The 20439-nt window shown below is 42.7% G+C and overlaps 1 protein-coding gene across 7 annotated transcripts in view; it reads right to left on the reverse strand.

The window, feature by feature from the left end:
- Positions 1-20439, reverse strand: part of VWA5B2 (von Willebrand factor A domain containing 5B2) — an 80302-nt gene that overhangs the window by 32319 nt on the left and 27544 nt on the right. For all 7 annotated transcript variants that reach the window (XM_061637473.1, XM_061637475.1, XM_061637478.1 and 4 more), the window contains 5 exons: positions 17413-17544; positions 14957-15078; positions 12239-12415; positions 5339-5449; positions 1957-2159 (listed from right to left, as the gene is read on the reverse strand). In XM_061637473.1, coding sequence (XP_061493457.1) covers positions 1957-2159; positions 5339-5449; positions 12239-12415; positions 14957-15078; positions 17413-17544 — 745 coding nt within the window. The remainder of the gene's footprint in view (positions 1-1956; positions 2160-5338; positions 5450-12238; positions 12416-14956; positions 15079-17412; positions 17545-20439) is intronic.

Genomic DNA, 20439 nt, shown 5'->3' on the forward strand with positions numbered 1-20439 from the left:
TAAGCTGAAGCTGAACCCTGACAAAACCGAGGTACTGTTTGTGGGAGACAAGGGAAGGTTGGGGGATGTTAACCTGGTGCTCAATGGGGTGCAATTGCCCCTGAAAGACCAGTCCGCAGCCTGGGGGTCATTCTTGACTCCCAGCTGTCCATGGAGGCTCAGGTCTCGGCTGTGAGCCAGGCGGCGCTGTATCAACTCCATCTGATACGGAGGCTGCGCCCCTACCTTCCCAACCATCTGCTCCCATCTGTGGTACATGCCCTGGTCTCCTCTCGCCTAGACTACTGTAATGTGCTCTACGTGGGGTTACCCTTGAAAACAGTCCAGAAGCTGCAACTGGTACAGAATGCGGTGGCTCGCCTGATTAAAGGCAGCCGCTGGCGAGATCATATCACTCCAGTGCTGAAGGAGTTGCACTCGTTACCAGTTGTTTTCTGGGCCCAATTCATGGTGTTGGTTCTGACCTTTAAAACCCTATACGGTTTCGGCCCAGTCTATCTGAAGGAGCGCCTCCAACAGCACCAGGGATGCCGCTCAACAAGATCAGCCTCAAAAGGCCTTCTCTCTATCCCACCAGTTAAAACAATTGTGGCCCCCACTTTGTGGAATTCCCTCCCAAATGATCTCCGCCATGCCCCCTCTATGATGAGCTTCTGCCGGGCCTTGAAAACCTGGCTCTTCAGGCAGGCTTTTGGGGTGGGCTAGGTTTTATTATTGTTGTTGAGATTTGTAATGTTTTAATGTATTTGTATGTTTTTATTTTGTACGTCGCCCAGAGTGGCTGGACAGCCAGTCAGATGGGCAACTAATAAACTTAATAAATAAATAAATAAAAATAGTTCTGGTCTAATTTGTTCTAACATCCAATTATTTGTCTTTTTTTGCGGTCCATGGTATTCACAAAGCTCTCCTCCAACACCACATTTCAAATGAGTTTATTTTTCTCTTATCCGCTTTTTTCATTGTCCAACTTTCACATCCATACATAGAGATCGGGAATACATCATGAGAAGATATGATTCACTAGAAAAGACAATAATGCTGGGAAAAACAGAATGGAGTAGAAAAAGAGGAAGGCCAAACAAGAGATGGATTGATTCCATAAAGGAAGCCACAGACCTGAACTTATAAGATCTGAACAGGGTGGTTCATGACAGAGGTTATTGGAGGTCGCTGATTCATAGGCGCAAGCATCTACTCCCACACAAGTCCTTCTGCCCATTGTCAACACAGGCTGCGCATGCACCATACATTTAAAGCGCCCCTCACAGACCTACAGTTCCCAGCACAGTTAACAAACTATAATTCCCAGGATTCTTTGCAGGAGGTCATGTGCTTTAAATGTAAGATTTATATACAGCACAGAGTGGGTTGCTTTGAGTTCCCACAACACTGCAGGGGAAGGGGAGCCCAGACTAAAGGTTTTGCAGCAATTGATTATAGTTGGTGGAATGGCCCTACACAATAGATTTAAACAGAGCATGCACATTTTGAAGGGGTTTTAGAAGCAGAAACCCTGAGCCTTTAACAGCTGCATGACAGGCCAAAATCAGCAGGTGAAGCCATAAAGGAGGAGCAGACAGCTAGCGTGCATAGAGGTTAACAGCATGAGCAGAAAAAGATGGCAATACCAATCAATGTTACAGGATTTCTGCAAAGATTACTGTATGTGAAGAGCTTGGAACACTTGAAAGTGCTATTTAAGTGCTAAGTATTACTGATTTTTGCTGATCATGAAGCTAGCAGATGTACAGAGCTTCTGTCCATAATAAAGGCCAATCCAGATCCAGCACCCTTTATGTGATGGATGATACTGATTCTCCAAGTTTTAATATACAACAGGTTACTTTACCCTATCCAGGCCTATAGACGGGATTTATCTTGCGCACATCGGTAGAACTGTAGATCTATAGCTGAATAGGCCAAGGTCAAAGACCAGTTCACAGAACTTCATACCTGACAGTGCTCATGTGCCTCCTGACCAGCTCAATGACCTTGCCTGTGTTTCCAACACTGGCACCTGTAAAAATAAAGAGCTGCCGTGGATACCCACGGTGAAGAGGCTGCCCCAAGATCCAAGTCAGAGCAGCTAGGAGGTTAGTTCCACCCATATCAGGCCGTAGTTTCTGAATGTATTCACAGGCCAGCCTGAGGGTTTCCTGTAGACAGGAGAGATGAATGGATTATAGAGGCAGCAAAGGGGCTGAGCCAAACCTCTTGCTGTAAAGGAACCCCTCCACCTCCCCCACCACAGGCCATGGTGGCCTCTGACTCTGTGGCACACCGTCTTGCGTGCTCACTCCAGAGAGCCAGGTTCTGTTGCCTGAATGTGCTGTGGAAACAGTTTGCATGCTCTAATCGACTCCTGCTACTTACACATGAAGGATAAATGACTCCGAAGCCAACTGGAAGTCCTCCTGGCTTACTCACTGTCTGGATTCTAAAATGTTGCCACGCATTATCTACATGTTTGCAAGTTTCTCTTCATAGCCATAAACATACAAAAAAACTAGCTAGGAAAATGGGCCAGGCGTCAAATTCTACATTTGTGACCCCACCACCTCTGACCATAGCACCAAGGGCCTTATCAATTGTGGAGCCATATCCCCGGAATTCTTTTCCCCAGGAGGCTCACATAGCAACAAATCTAATATATGTTGGGCTCCAGGCTTTCTGTTTGCTTAAGGCTTTTAGCACATCTACTACCTGGTTTTAATCTAGAAACTTTTATTGCTTCTGATTTTTACTGCTTTATTGCCCTGCTGCATTATTTTGTATAATTGTGAAATGTACGTTATCATTTCTCTGATTTTATTTTATTACTTTGTTAGGCAATCTGAGACTTGCCATCTGAAAAACAGCATCAGTAAATAAAGCAGAGGTTCCCAAACTGTGGTCCATGAACCACCAGTGGTTGGCAAGCTTAATTCGGGCAGCCCATGGCATGTCTGTGGATCTGTGGTTGAAGAGGAGAGATGGTACATCCATTGCATTTATCAATTTTTAATTGTATTTTAATTCCTTATTTTATTACTTATGTTGTATGTTATTGTATTGGTCCCAGGCTATGGAAGGCACATGAGGCTACCACCTTGCTGAAGCTAAGCAGGTTGGGCCAATGCCTGAATGCAAGCTGCCTTGGGTTCTATGATAAAAGAAAGGCAGGGTATAAATGTAAAAATAAATAATAATAATAATAAATTTAAAAATTGAATTCCATGGAATACAATATGTAAGAAATAAAAGAACCAATAAAAATACAATTGAAAACCATACAGCACCTAGCACAGGGCATTACGATTACTGCTACAGGGGTGGATGGGGGTGGAATCATTACACGGCCCATGAGGAGGAAAAAGTTTGGGACTCACTGAAATAAGGGACCATGTCATGTGTCTCAGGCCTGCTCCTGGGGATGCCAGGGATGAACCTCTGGGCTCTTTCATGGATAAAGCATGTCCTCTGCGGTGCAGTTTCATCTTGCCTAATATTTTTGCCTTCCTGTTTGTGAGTCAGAAGGGCACTCAGTTCTGGTGGTCATAAGCAGGGCGATATGAATTCTGAAATTCCAAATCATGCTGCAGAAGCTGGCATTTGAAACTGGGCACAGAATTCTCTGTGTGCCTGGCACCCTCCCCAAATCTGCTCCAGAGGGTTGGGGGGAAACCCCAGAACAGATTTAGGGTGTGTGTGAGGGGGGACAGGAGAAAAGGGGAAGTTCAGTTGCACAGATGGAAATCCTTGTGCTGACAGAACAAGTTAAGTTGGAAACCACCCCTAATGTATAAAAAGTATGGGCTGGCGACTGGCATTTTTTATGACAATGACATTATCCAGATATTGCAAAATGTGCATGAGCAGCACTGTTTGCCCATTAAACTCCTACCCAGAAGCACTCTTACTGGGTGCCACAGAGGCTCCATTACCAACGATCCTCCTCTTTGAGATGCTGGTGATGTGGGGCGGAAATCCTGTCCTGTATTCATATGATGTGGAACTACCCAGCTATAGGATCCTTTGGGGGTGAAGTTTTGGTAATTTTTAATTTAGTTTTGGAGACTTCTCTGTATTTTAAAGATGTGTCTGTTTTATATCCCCATTTGGAACCTGCCATGTGTGAAATAAGGATGGTTATGCATCTGGTAGTGCAACCATGGAAAGAAAATACAAGTGTCTTCCACACATCAGTGGATTAGGGTTTGATGTACTCCTTGTCCCTGTCTGAGTTGGCTATGTGAGTGTACAGAGGATAAATTTGAAGACATCTGGTCAGTTTTAACTAATGCTAATCTCAATAGTTGTTAGTGGCGTGTCCATGGCTTCTTTCATTTCACGTGCCTGAAACACCACAATACCTTCCCCTCCAGCTCTTCCTTATATTGTTTTCTCCAACAACCCACCTTTTGAGGGTGTGTGTGGACTGTTATTATATTCATACAGGGGTTTTCCCTCTCCCTTCTCCTTCTTCATGATTAACTGAAAACAATCTATTTATTAAATTTCTTTATTTGTTAAATTTGTTAGTCACATTTCTATACAAATATATGCACTCAAAGCAACTTACAGTTAATAAAAAGTAAAAGTATATACTGTTGTGAGTTTGGGGGATGAAATGGATAATTTCTATGAGTCCCCTTCTAGCCTCCAATTTGGAATCCTGTGCCTTGGGGTGAGAAGCTCGCTCTGCTGGTCAGATGAATTTCTTTTGTTAAGCTAATAGAGTGGCCAGGTTTGTTAATGGGTCTATCAGGTGCCCAGCAACTGGTGAATGGGCCAGGAAGATCCTTTTGTCATTGAAACTCTTCAGGAGAGCTGCCTCCCCCCCCTCCTGGGGCCTAGGAGAGGCTTGTGTGTTGGGTTGTGTCAAGAGAATGGCTGGGAACTGGAGGCAGGCAGAGAGACTGCCTCTCTGCACCATGGCTTTAGGATGCCTCCTGTAACACTGATGGAAAACTGGATATTGGACTGCTGATGCCTTGAACCCCTCTATCCTAAGCTCAGGTTGGAATGTGTATAAATAAACAAACCATGTTTCATAAAGACACCACAGTCTCCGCTGACCTTCTTCCCAAGGAAACCAAACCCAGGGCGAGCGCAGGGACCCCTGGAAATCTCACCGCTCGGAGATTGGGGTGGCACGCAACAATACATATAACCTTTTTTTAAAAACAGTATATAAGGAAGTGGGACCTTGTTGCAATTTTTAAAAAAAAAAAAAAATGTTAAAACAATGATGACAACCGATGGTATCATCCCTGCACACTCACAAAGTTCTGGCCAGATCTAGTTAATAGCTAGTTAATAACTGTGGGGTTGGAGGGGTGGACAGAATACTTACACTATTGCAGGGCCTGCTGTTGGTGAAAACGGGCTTGATGCTGGCGCCAACAGCAGCCACATTCAACAAGGTGCAGGGAGGGAGGCTCTTCACAGCCACCAACAGGGCATCCTGTGCAGGAAGAGACAGAGAAAGATAAACAACAGGAAGTAAAGAGAAGGCAAGCAGAGCCCATGAGATTGCAGTATGGCTGAAGGTTTATCACAAGTTCTTCATGACCCTCATGTTCCTATCATATATAATGTTGCACACTTCTTAACTAAGAACAAGAAAAGGCGTATCAGCAATCACTCTGGTTTCATCAAATCACCATTGAGGACATCCATGACAAGGATGTTGAGCTGTCAATAGTTGGCTAGCCCACATCCCTGTCATAAGAAATGTTTTCAGTCTGTTAGTGCTGTTGCCCGTGTTCACTGATGCCATCCATCCATCGATAATCAGAAGTCTGAAGAATGCTCTAGAACAGCGTTTCCCAACCTTTGGGGCCCCAGATGCTGCTGAACTACAGTTCCCATAATTCCTGACTACTGGTCATGCTGGCTGGGGCTGATGGGAGTTGTAGTCCAGCAACATCCGGGGGCCCAAAGGCTGGGAAAGTCTGCTCTATACAAGTATATGATTGCGTACTAGAAAAATACCACCCTTTATATCACCCTATACATCTCCAGGTTCACAATATGTGCACAGTAATCCTATGAATATGACAGACAGCTCACCTTATCTATATAGTCGAGCCAAATGACTAACTTCTGGTGACAATATTGTGTGTTGCACATTCGCTGAACACCAAGGAAGACCCCTTGAGGGCTGAAATGCATTTTGTCTCCACCATGAATCTGACCATTGTTTGTCACATTGGCTTGATGTTAAGGCATTGCTCTATATTTTTATGCCCATGTTCATTCTTCCACAACTTCAGGAATGGGGGAGGGAGTAACATGTGGTCCTGTAGATGTTGTTGGATTAAAATTGCCATCTTCCCTGACCACAAGCCCAGGGGCTGCTGATGGTTCCATGTCAGTGGGGCAGTGGAATCCGCTCTGGGTTTTAGTCTGAACTTTCAGATTTAACAGAGGAGAGTGGACCATTAGGGTGAATGAGTCACTGGCCCACCAACTTCAGTCGGCCCTCATCCAGCCTCTTACCTACCTACCTTCTTACTTGCCACCAGTGCTGATACACTTGAAGAGCTCCTTGAAAATTCAGACTAAAACCCAGAGCGGATTCTACGACCCCACTGACATGGAGCCACCAGTCGCCACTGCCGTAAGCCATGCTGGTTAGAACTGAAGGGACTTGGAGTCTATCAACATCTGGAAAGGCACAAGTTCCCCATCCTTGCTCTACTTCTTGACACCTTTAATTTTTTCGTCTTTTCTTTTGTTCTGCAGATCTCTCCTCAACTTCTCCTCACCCGTCTACTGTCCCCAACTGACTTCCCCCCTCCTCTTGCTTTTTCATGACACACTATGCCCCTCCCTCTCCCTTCACTTCCCTGCGTTCTAGAACAGCCTTTCCCAACCTTTGGGTCCCCAGATGTTGTTGGACTACAACTCCCATCACCCTGGCCAGCATGGCCAATGGTTAGGAATGATGGGAACTGTAGTCCAGCAACATCTGGGAACCCAAAGGTTGGGAAAGGCTGTTCTAGAACTTCATAACAGCAGGTATGACACAAGAACAATGGGATGTGCATTAATCTCACTTAAAAAGTATCAGCTATAATACATTTCCTGCAGGAGATACTGGCCTGGTTCGCACATCACATTTAAGCCATAGTTTACTATGAACAAGCAGCATGCTGGTGCAAGCTGCTGAAACTGCGGGCACATACCCTGTTGCTGTTGGGAAACAAGACATGGTCTGGCTTGTTGTATCATCCAAACCTGGACTTGTGGTTTGCTTCTCTCCAAACAACCACAAGCAGAAGCCAAGGTTTGTTCTTGGCTTTCCCCTTGTGGTTTGTTTGGGACAAGGGAACAAACCACAAACCTGGGTTTGGACGACACAACAAGCCAGACAGTGGCTTGCTTCCTGGCATTGGAGCAGAACCAGAGGAGGAGTGCAGCAGCCACGATTTTGGCACCCTGAATCCAGGGATGGGGAATCATTTTTAGGCCAAGGGCCTTGTTCCCTTTTGGACAGTCTTCCAGGGGCTATATGTCAGAGGTAGGAGAGAGAGCCCCCCCACACACACACACCCCTCTCTCTATCCTCCACCCAGGCAAGGAAGAGGCATTATAGAGTCCAAGGACACATTCAGCCAGGCAAAAACATTCAAGGAGGGTGCAAAGCATGGCTGGGGAGATACAGTGCCTTGCAAAAGTATTCAGACCCCTGACTAATGCTCTCATATTACTGAATTACAAATGGTACGTTGTAATTTCATTCTGTATGATGTTTTATTTTGAAACACTGACACTCAAAATCAATTATTATAAGGTGACACTGGTTTTATGTTGGGAAATATTTGTAAGAAACATGGGCTCCTACTGGGAGAAAGGGTGGAATATAAATCTAACAACAACAACAACATAAAAACAGAGACATGTTGCTTGCATAAGTATTCAACCCCCACAAATTAATATTTGAACATAAGAACATAAGAAGAGCCTGCTGGATCAGGCCAGTGGCCCATCTAGTCCAGCATCCTGTTCTCACAGTGGCCAACCAGGTGCCTGGGGGAAGCCCGCAAGCAGGACCCGAGTGCAAGAACACTCTCCCCTCCTGAGGCTTCCGGCAACTGGTTTTCAGAAGCATGCTGCCTCTGACTAGGGTGGCAGAGCACAGCCATCACGGCTAGTAGCCATTGATAGCCCTGTCCTCCATGAATTTGTCTAATCTTCTTTTAAGGCCATCCAAGCTGGTGGCCATTACTGCATCTTGTGGGAGCAAATTCCATAGTTTGACTATGCGCTGAGTAAAGAAGTACTTCCTTTTGTCTGTCCTGAATCTTCCAACATTCAGCTTCTTTGAATGTCCACGAGTTCTAGTATTATGAGAGAGGGAGAAGAACTTTTCTCTATCCACTTTCTCAATGCCATGCATAATTTTATACACTTCTATCATGTCTCCTCTGACCCGCCTTTTCTCTAAATTAAAAAGCCCCAAATGCTGCAACCTTTCCTCATAAGGGAGTCGCTCCATCCCCTTGATCATTCTGGTTGCCCTCTTCTGAACCTTTTCCAACTCTATAATATCCTTTTTGAGATGAGGCGACCAGAACTGTACACAGTATTCCAAATGCGGCCGCACCACAGATTTATACAACGGCATTATGATATCGGCTGTTTTATTTTCAATACCTTTCCTAATTATCGCTAGCATGGAATTTGCCTTTTTCAGAGGCATTTGGTAGAGCTACCTTTCACTGCAATAACAGCTTTAAGTCTCTTGGGGTAGATATGTACTGGCTTTGCACACAGTGTCAGAGGGATTATGGCCCATTCTTCTTGGCAGATTCGCTCCAGGTTGTTCAGGTTGGTTGGACGTCGCTTGTGTACCGCAATTTTCAAAGAGTGCCACAGATTCTCAATGGGATTGAGATCAAGACTTTGATTGGGCCACTGCAGGACATTCACCTTTTTGTTTTTGAGCCACTCTAATGTTGCTTTGGCCTTGTGCTTGGGATCATTGTCCTGCTGAAAAATGAATTTCCTCCCACGCTTCAGTTTTTTATTGGAGTGAAGCAGGTTCTCTTGCAGTATTTCCCTGTCGTTTGCTCCATCCATTCTTCCTTCAATTTTAACAAGATGTCCAGTCTGTGTTGATGAGGAGCATCCCCACAGCATGATGCTGCCACCATCATACTTCACTGTAGGGATGGTGTGTCTTGAAGCATGGGCAGTGTTAGGTTTGCACCACACATAGTGCTTTGAATTTTGGCCAAAAAGCTCTATCTTGGTCTCATCTGACCACAAAACCTTTTCCCACATCACAGCTGGGGCACTCTCATGCTTTCTGGCAAACTGCAGACGTGCTTTCAGATGGTACTTTTTTAGTAACAGCTTCTTTCTTGCCACTCTCCCATACATGCCAGTGTTATGCAGAGCTCTTGATATGGTTGACTGGTGCACCATGACTCCACTCCCAGCCACTGAACTCTGTAGCTCCTTCAAAGTGATTGTTGGCTTCTCTGTGGCTTCTCTCACAAGTCTCCTTCTTGTTTGAGCACTGAGTTTTGAGGGATGGCCTTTTCTTGGCAGTGCCTGGGTGGTGTGATGCAGTTTCCACTTCCTGATTATTGATCCAATTGTGCTCACTGGGATATCCAAACACTTGGATATTAGTTTGTACCCTTTTCCTAATCTATGCATTTGTATTGCATTATCTCTCACTTCTGTGGAATGCTCTTTGGTCTTCATTTTCCTTCAGATCCACAGCCTGACCAATGATCCTTCAACAGTGGGGGTTTTATCCTGCCAGTGTGAGAGCAACTTTAATGGTTCACAGGTGGAGGCCAATGGTAAGGTAATTGTGTCCTCGACAGGTCAATTTCTTTCATCTGTGTAAACTGGGAGCTTCCAAGCACAGGGATTGTATACTTATGCAAGCAACATGTTTCAGTTGTTTATGTTTCTTACAAACATTTCCCAACATAAAATCAATGTCACCTTATAATAATTGATTTTGAGTTTCAGTGTTTCAAAATAAAAAAATCATACAGAACAAAATTACAGTGTACCATTTGTAATTCAGTAATATGAGAGCATTGGTCAGGGGTCTGATTACTTTTGCAAGGCACTGTATGCAAGCTGTGGACAGTCCTGAGGGCCAGATAGTGAGGCCTGGAGGGTCACATTTGACCTCTGGGCCTGAGATTCCCCATCACTGCATTAAATCATGGTTTATTTTAACTATGGTTTAATGTGACTTATGAACCATGCCAGTAAGATGTCTTTTTCTCAATGCAGTGCTTCAGTTACAGAGATGATACATTTTGCTAGCTATCAAACCACATGGATGTGAAAATGGGAAAATGTAATTTTTCTTTCCAGTGAGTATGTCACCTAAATGTGATTGCCAGCATTTACTTGTGTAAGTCTGAAAAATGGGGGAAATATTTATTTCCAGGCATTCATAAATTCTCGTTGAATACATGAATATCATCATTCACCACATTTGGGTAATTTCCTGTAACAGATATGATTCCATCCTCACTGCATTGGAAATGAACATTGCTAAATTTTAATTTCTTTATGAAAAACCGAGTAGTGAAATTTACAATACCTTTTCAGGTGCAAAGCAAAATTGACCTGTGGATGTCATGTTCATTCCTGTTTGCTATGAACATTGACTGTAAATGTTGGACACCACTGGGCAATGATATGCAAAGTTGTGATCAGTGCCTGTGACAAACCACTCACCTGACAATTAATTGCAAGTGCATTTTGAGCTCTACTTGGCAGGAAGCTTGCCACAAGAGTTTGTGTGCACTGACTGATTCCACCTCCACAGAAGCATCTCCTACAACTAATATATTTCATCCAATCTGCATGCTTTTGTACAATGTTTACTTCTCTTTCGGAAGCTTTCACAAAGCAGATAATGAAGGTTAATTAGGAGATGGTGTTCAAGGCACAACAATCCAGAAGTGTTAAGTACAATAATTAAGATGTCAAGGCAGACAACTCTAAGCAACAGTGCTGCTCCAACCAAACACAGCTCCAAGCTCCTCCCAGTCTTTCCTCTTCTTAAGAAAGTTCCTATTAGCTTCCCAAACCAACATTCACACACGATCAGCCTGTGTTCTGCCCTGTATTCATTTCATGCAGCACTGTTTCCATTGTGCAGCGATTTGTCTTCCAGCAAAAACTACATTTATTTGCCTTACTGTCCACTGTGGCAAAATTATTTAACTTACATCATTAAAGTAAAATACATTATCATTATTCCACTCCATTTCAGTGCTAAGGAAATGCAATGCGTATTGGGGAACGTAATCAATTACATATCATTTGTAGACTGAAAGCAACAACAACAGTGAATACCAATCGTATTTGCTGGGCTGATTTCTGTTCTGGACATTGGAAAAATAAGCTAACATCAGCAATTTCTGCTGCCATTTCTGTTTTCATCACAATTATCCAACACCCCTAGTCCCAAGTGAACCTGAACGACGTTGCAAGAAAGATTTCATAACACGCTGAATTGAGCACCACATTCTCTTCACTGCCAGGAGACAGCGTGGGAAGGTGCTGCTAATTTACATTGTAATCATAATATTTCACACAATTTTCACAAATATGGCAGATGCTGAAATTACAGCTGTATTTTTCTTCAAATATTCTGCAAGTGTTGCTCATCAGGTGTGGAAAAACTAGCTTCATTTTACAGATACACAGAGGCATCACAACCATACACCCTGATGTCCACTCAGTTCTCACTGAGATCTTATGGAAAGGAAAATTTAAAATTATAAGATAACCATTTTGACCCGATCATCTGAAAAGGACGCTGCTATGCGGCTCTTCTGAAAGGGACCAGGTATTTTATCTAATAATCTCTTTTTTATTTTTTGGTGCTGAATTGCTTAATCTGTAATACTGATTTCTTGCTGATGAGCAAACTATAATGAGATAGCCTACCTGAGTTCATTATAATGAACACTTGAAGAGCCAAACAAAAGCAACATTGTGTGAAATCTCCAGCCTGCCTCACTCACCCATTAAGCCCTTTTTGCTCAAGTTTCCAAAGATGCCCTTTCACCACCTGGGGAAGGGCAATAACATTTCCCACAAATGAGACTAGGTTCAATCCTTGGCATTGTCAGGCAGGACTGGGGGAAAACTCCTGCCTAAAATCTGGCAAGCCATTGTCAGTCAGTGTGGACAACTAGTAGAACCAATGGCCTGACTCTGTTAAAGGTACTTTCCAAAGTTTCAGTGTGTCATGTACCTTGATCCCATCAATGCCAAGGCCACTCATGCTTCCATTCCAGTCGATAAGGAAGACTATTTCCCGAGTGACAGTCTGGAAATCAGTGGATATATTGCCAACTTCAGGGCAGAAATTTAGCATCAGGACAGGATTGTGAAAAATGTCTTTGTGGAACCTCTTCTGGACAAAGGCCACCTAGGAGAAGCAAAGAAAAGATGTTGCAACGTTGGACTTTTCTTGTTTATTTATTTCTGGCCCTTCCTCCCAGAAGCAGCCCATGGCGACAAACAAAATGCTAAAAACACTCTGAAACATCTTAAAAACAGGCTTTAAAATATATTAAAACAGAATGTCATTAAAAATATATTAAAATAAACATCCTTTTAAAAAAGCTTTAAAAACATTTTAAAAAGCAATTCCAAAACAGGCACAGACTGGGATAACGTCTCTGCTTAAAAGGGTTGTTGAAAGAGGAAGATATTCAGCAGGTGCTGAAAAGGTAACACAAATGGTGCTTGTCTAATATTTAAAGGGGGGGATTCCAAAGGATAGGTGCCACAACACTAAAAGTCCACCTCCTATATGGTGCAGAACGGACCTCCTGATAAGATGGATATTAGTACAATATCATGCTTTGGGCACTTTTGAAGCCTTGGCACCTCAAACCCTCCATAAGCATTGCCTTGCAAGATCAGACAAAAGTCCATCTTGTGGTAACAGACCTCCTCTTGTTTGTCTTCTGCAACTGGTGTTGGGAGGTACACTGCCTCTGAACATGGAGGTTCCTACATTTAGGTATCATGTCTAATGACCACTGAGGGGCCTACCCTACATAGTTGCTAACCATGGTGGCTATGTTCTACCTCCACTGTTGGAAGCCGTATGCCTCTGAATACCAGTTGCTGGGAATCACAAAAGGGGAGAGTGCTGTTGAACTCAGGTCCTGCTTTTGGGGGACATCTGGTTGGCTACTGTGGATACAGAATTCTGGTCTCGATTGGCCTTTGGTCTGATCCAGCAGGACTCTTATATTATTATTGCTTTTCAAACCATTTAAAAGGCATTTAAAATTCTGCCCAAAACTTTACTTTTCACACAAAAACCTAACACATTAGGGGGAAAGGTAGACTAAATTTTGTTTCCCTGATATACTGGTTTTCTATGGGCAAGGAATTTGTGTCATGCTGCGTGGGGAGGGGAGCATTTTATTTATTTATTATTGATAGTATTTCTGGATCACCTCCTGTCAAATAAGTAGCCCAACAAATACACTAAAAGTGCAAAATATAATCAGCATTAAAATATCCTCAACTATAAAGTTGTTACCTAAATATCAATGTAGACAACATGCAACCTATAAAACCAAGTGCTATACAAACAACAGCAGCAGCAACCACTCCCGAAAGCCTGACGGAAGAAATGAATCCTAGGCAGCCGCATGAAACTCAGTCATGATGATGCTTAACTTAGCTACAGTGCTGGCACACAGAAATTTTACATAGTTAGCCTAAGAGCAGTTATTTAACTTTTGTAAATTGTATTTTGTAAATTGTATTGTTTTATTGATGTATTTTATATTGTATTTTTATATTTGTGTTCTTTATAAGCCACCTTGCGAGCCTCTGGCCAAAAGGTGGGGTATGAATAAATAAATAAATAAATAAATAAATAAATAAATAAATAATAACAACAAATTAAACCATAGCCTCTCTGTCTGCATTTCAATGTGGTTCAGTCCCAGGAGGACTCTACCACATGCTTGTTTTTATTGGCTCTTCCCGGTTGCCTTAGATGGCACCTACTTACCATTTCCCCGTAATGTTCTGCATTTACCCCGCTCCCAGTCTATCCCTAAGATCACCTTGCCTGTAAGGACACACGTTAGGAAGACAAGTTTCTAGTATCAAGGTACACTTATGTTATTCAGCTCAGGCTGGTACCTGTGTCATCCACATAGCTAAGAGGGGCCAACACAAGCTGCACAGCTCATGTGACTCGGCTTCCATATGGCAGGGAGGGGAACCTCAGGCTGGAGGTCTGAATGTGGCCCTCCATGCCTCTCTATCTGACCCTCGGGACTGTTCCCAGGCTACACCCCTCATGAGCCCTGCTTTGCACCCTCCTTGAGTGTTTTTGCCTGGCAGGAAAGTGCCTTTGAACTCTGACTATGCCTCTTGCTTCCTGATGGAGAGGGGTGTAAGCCTAGTGGTTCCCAAACTTTTCCCCCCAGGGAAAATTGCCTGTTGTAACAATTGTAATATGCTGTGCTAGAAGTTGTATGGTGTTTAATTGTATTTGTATTGCTTCTTTTATTTCTCATATATTCTATTTTATTTACATGGTAATACAATAATATACAATATAAGAAATAAAAGAAGCAATAAAAATACAATTAAAAATCAATATGAATATTGAATGCAATGGATGCACTTTCTCTCATCTGCAAGCACAAATCCACAGACATGCTACCGACCACCTAAATGAAGCTCGCAGACTGCTGGTGGTCTGCAGACAACAGTTTGGGAATCCCTGAACTAGCCAACTGTACAAAGATAAAATTCACACTTATTCTCCCTCTGTTGGATTCCTGCATTGAGCTGAAGGTTGGCCTTATAGGTCCCTTCCAACTCTACCATTCTATCATTCTATGATTCTACTATCTAGGTCCTGGCCATTTGGATATTCTTTAGACTATCCGTGTACAACCTAGAAAAAAATCCCTTCCCAGCTGGTTACCTGTCTCTCCCAGTCATCTTTTTTGGCAATCCGAGCATAATCTCGACGGCTCCTTATGTGTGCCTCATATTCCTGATACGTCATGGCACCATCTTCTATGATAAGGTGTGGATGATGAGGTTCTTAGGAAAAAACGGTAAAGATGTATGAGAGTCAGAATGATCCACTGCATAGTCCAGGTGTGGTGAACATATGGCCCTCCAGATGTTGCTGAGGTCAATTCCCATTAGACACAGCAAGCATGGTCAATGCCCAGGGATAATGGGAGTTGTAGTTCAGCAACATCTGGAAGGCCAAAGGTTTGCCACACCTGGCATAGACAGTGGGGCTGCTTGGACCTTGTTTCAAACCCAGCCAGACTCAATTTGTGACCTCAGTCAACTCCCAGTTTCAGTTCCTCATCTGCTAAATGGGAATAAGAATCACTTTCTCTTTTGTGTAAAGGTTTACCAAGAACAACCAGATCAAGTTAAAGTGGCTTCCTTCTGGCAGACACCTGGTATGCAACAATCCTAAATAAAGTACATCTATGCATTTCACTTTGAGGGCTCCAGAAATAAGATAATTTGCTCTGAAAACACTACACAGGTGGTATCTTACCCCACTCCGACTTCATCATATGTGCAGGATGGTTTCCCCAAGATGTAGGAGGGGTTCTGGGATTTATGGGAACCTATCCACACATGTGGTGTGAGTGAGTGGCAGTGGCAACTCTCCAGAGACCATTTAAAAAAAATAAATATCCAAAATTGTTTACTAAAATATTGAAACCAATCCCAAACTGTTGCTGTTGTTAGCTTTTGAAGATGAAGATAGCAAGGTTCTGTATAAGGACTTTATAACTGCTCTCAGAGGAGCAGCCTGGCAGGAAATTGCACACCACGGTAATGGATCAGAAGCTTGTAAGTTGGAGGTGTGGCTTGCTTGTGTGTGGCACCTGTTGAAAAACGAAACCCGAGGTATTTTACATTAGTTGGAGCTCATTTATTCACTGTGTGAACTGGAACCCCCTTTCCCCCAAGCTATCATCTCACATTATTCTGGAAGAATACCCTCAGGTTACCAACATGGATGGCTTTAAAAGAGGATTAGATATTCATGGAGCATAAGACTATCAATGGCTATTAGCTGTGATAGCCTACCTCCACTGTCAGAGGCAGTATGCCTCTGAATACCAGCTGCTGGGAATCACAAGTGGGGAGAGTGCTAGTTCACTCAGGTCCTGCTTGTGGGCTTCCCGGAAGAGGCCAATGTGAGAACAGGATGCTGGACTAGATGGGCCACTGGCCTGATGCAGGAGGGATCTTCTTACATTCTTATGTATCTCTAGAAATAACATTCAAAATTTGCTATTTAATTGTCTGAATAGTCTGCTTAGCTGCATACTGCCATATCTATAACGATTCTTAAAACACATGATCTCGGGTTATCTGATAGTTGTTGTTTGGCATTTTGTGTTTTGTTCATAACTTTTATGTACCTATATAAAAAAGTCTTAATAAAAATAATGGGTTGTATTCAATGCACACTAAAGCTAAGGTTCCATCAGCACAAGGTTCTTTGCAGATTATCTCTCTCTTTCCTCTCACTGCACGTCCCCGCCTCCCAAATTTGTTCTTGAGATTCTCCCAACCCTCAGGAGCAGATATGAGGATGATGCAGAGCAAGCACAGGGGGGAGAAGGAAGGAATCCCCTTACAGTAGCAATAATCCTTGAGCTAGTGCAAAAGGTTAGCTGAATATCAGCCCAATATATTAAAAAGTCAATTCAATTCAATTCAATTCAATTGAATATATAAAAGTCCAGAAATCACGTAACAAACAGCTCCTACACTACTGAAGCAACTTCTAAGAGGCACTACAGAAGTGACATAGAATATATATATATATATTTAAATGTTCAGAAAATCAATTTCTTTCAGTTGGAAGTGTCTGGGGTCACACCCACACCATACATTTAAAGCCCCTAGCCAGTGTGGTGTAATGGTTAAGGTTTTGGACTACGACCTGGGAGACCAGAGTTCGAATCCCCACACACCCATGAAGCTCACTGGGTGGCCTTGGGCCAGTCACTGCCTCTCAGCCTCATGAAAACCCTATTCATAGGGTCGCTATAAGTTGGAATCGACTTGAAGGCAGTACATTTGCATTTAGCTTTCCCCAAAGAATCATGGAAACTGTAGTTCACCCCTCACAGAACTACAATCCCCAGCACCTTTAACAAACTACAGTTCTGAGGAATCTTTGGAGGAATGGGAAGCCATACCCTTTAAATGTGTAGTGTAGATGTGACCTGGGTGCACAAATAAAATTTTTGGAAGATCAAATAACTCAGGGATTGCTCCTCAGTCTAGTACCTCCCCTACATTTTCCTCAGCAGAGTGAATTTTACATCAGCAGAGGGTTCCATAGTTGTCGTGATCACAGCATCTCCTGGCTTAAAAAGTTTCTCTTACCACAAGGATACAAGATAATCTCCAGGTTTCTGTCACATCTGTGCTGCTCTGCCAAGGTGATGCAAACAGTTGAGGCAGAGCTTGCAAAAGGATTTGCATCAGCTCGAAGGACATGGGATGGGCTCTCTAATCCTGCAAGAATGAGACAGGGCTACATGTTAACCTGTAATACCATATCCTCTACAGCGTGGCAGGTGGAAATAGCTGCACTTATTTTACAGCACTGGCTAGGCAAGGGACTAAAAGGCCTTCTTACAGATGATCTGCAAAAATCAGGGTTTCTTCAGGGGTGGGTGGAAGAGGGAAGAACCCTCTTTTTTGCAGATTGGCTGTGAGAAGGACTATGTGGCAGCAGCAACATCTGTAAAATGCAGGGTTCTTTCTACTCTCCCAATGGGGAGGGGAGAAAGACACACTTTGACAGCCCTATGCTCGGGGCTTCCCAAAGGACTAGCAACATCTCTTACATCCCTCATGCTTAAGTTCCCAGCTGGCTGTTGGGTGCTTGGGAGCCCCCACACAAGGAATTTTGGCAGGCGGGCAGGACTATCCACCTTTCAATCATGTGATGTCATAATGACTGGCAAGTGGGCAACCCCACTGACATTGGGGCTGACAATTTGGCCTGTGAGTTCAAGCCTGGCCCATCAAGCCAAAAATGTTCCCCAACTCTGTTTTACACCAAGCACATTGCCAGTACACATTTGTGCCTCCCTTAAAGACTTGGCATCAAGTTTTAACCCTTCTTTTTAAAGCTTTAAAGTCTGCTGAAAACTTTTCTATGCTGCCAAGCTTATGCAGGTAACTGAGAAAATATCTTTCTGTAACAGTTTGTTGATGGTCTTTGATTTTAAATTTGAACATGCTTTTCATATATACGATTGTTGTAAACTGCTCTGATTTTTTTCATGAATAGTGGTATACAAATATTTTAATTAATAAATAAGTGATGACTCGCATGTGTGAATATTCCACCACAGGAAGAACTTGCACATCAATCAAATTTCAAACATAAACAGAGTGCATTTCAATGGAGACAGTTTGCATGCTTGGCAGAAATCAGTTGATTGTTGAGTAACGGAGTGAACACACACTCACACCCAAATCAGCCCTCATATAATTGCAAGGCAATAGTGGCATACTTCTTCCATGCCTCATCAAAGAATAAGCATAGAGTAAGATGGCTGATACAGCTAGTTAATTAAACAACAACAACAACCAACTGATACAAAATTAACCTAACAGTAGCAAAATAGTGATGAACACTTCATCCCCAAATAGTCATCTAAATATTGTTAAAAAGGTGTCTTATTCAGCATCTTAAAAATCTGTTTCCATTCATAAACATTTCTAACCCCTATGGATTGAATTCAACTAAGTCCTGCTCAGAGTAGACCCACTGAAAATAATGAATCTAAGTTAGACATGTCTATTTAACTTCAGTGGGTCTACTCTGGGAAGGAATAGCAGAGAAGCTGGGAGACCTGGGTTCATATCCCCACTCAGCTATGAAGCTTACTGGGTCAGTCATATTACCTCAGCCTAACCTACCTCTTGTTATAAGGATAAAATGTAGAGGGGGGAGAACCACGTATGCCACTTTGAGCTCCTTGAAGGAAAGATGGGATATAAATGTAATAAATAAATAAATAAATAAAATAAAATAAAATAAAAATACCACCTTATGGCTGCAAAGACAGAGCAATCTATACTAGGCATTGATCACTGAAACCTCAGAAGCCAGTACGGGGCAGTAAGATTTTCAGTAGTCAGGGTATGTCCTCTGTCTTGCAGAAGAATTAGAAAAAAAGCAAGCAAATGCGTAAATCTGCAAAATTGATACAGGCTATTTCTTTGGCATAAATGGTGTTGGTTCATTTTGTTTTGCAAGCAATGTCCAAGAATCCACACAGCCCAGGTACTCTCTCTGTCCCCTACTGAATGTCCCCTGATTGTCCCTTTCTTATCCATAGCTCTTATGGAATTCAAACCAACTCCCTGGCATACTGTCCCAAAATGTGTAAAGGCTTTAAGAGTGTGGTCAGAACACTAATCTAGCACAGATTTATCCCAAACCACACACAGTTAGATAGCTTTCATTGAGGTACACAACTGCCAGCACATCTACACGGCTTTCAGGGAGCTGAATACATTTTCAGCATTTTTTTTATTATTAGGTTATGCGTAGACCACAATGAAGTCATTCCTCAGCACGGAAAGACATTTTTACTAGACTGAAGCCCAGCAAGGCCGCAAGTGCAGCATCTCTCAGAGGGATGGGACTTGAGCCAGCTCCTAATGGGATTAATTCCCTCGTCTGCCTCAAGCACACGCTCCAGGCTCTCTGAAACTGCTTCCACCTCCTCCCCCTACAACATACACACACACTTTCCCTTATTTCCTTTCTCGTTCACAGTCATCTTTCTTTCAGGACAGAAAAAGAGTACAGACTCAGCACTAAAGCTTGTGTGTGTGTGTGTCTGTATGTGCATATACACATGTATATTTCTGTATATATATATTTGTATACCGCTATTTTGTTAAAAGCATCAGTGGTTTACAACAAGTTTTTTTAAAAAAATAGTACAATAAAAACATTAAAAATACAATAAAAACAAAGGTCAACTGCTGCACAAAGACATCTTCTTAATTGCCTGCATAAGGCTGGCAGAACAGAAAGGTTTTCAGCAGGCATTTAAAAATTAAAACAGAAGGTGCCTGGATTTCTCTATACACACACACATACACACATGTACGTATATGTTACTGGGCAAAGGCAGAAGCCAAAATGTTTTGTCACATGAATAAAATATCTGCTTTGTTAATCACAGTAATATATATATTATTTTAGTGATTAACCAAGTCCTAAAAGGGATGCAGAGCAAGCTTATGTGAAGGGCTTTTTGATGCTTTTATAACTGTCTGTCTGTATATATATTAAAGCTTCGGCCTCCTCCCCTGCCATTTCCAACAAGCTGCTTCATAAATCCTTCAGATGATGCAGCTAATCAGAAAGAACTTCTGGAA

This window comes from Rhineura floridana, chromosome 7 (assembly GCF_030035675.1).
Source record: "Rhineura floridana isolate rRhiFlo1 chromosome 7, rRhiFlo1.hap2, whole genome shotgun sequence".
NCBI classification, from domain to species: Eukaryota; Metazoa; Chordata; class Lepidosauria; order Squamata; family Rhineuridae; genus Rhineura; species Rhineura floridana.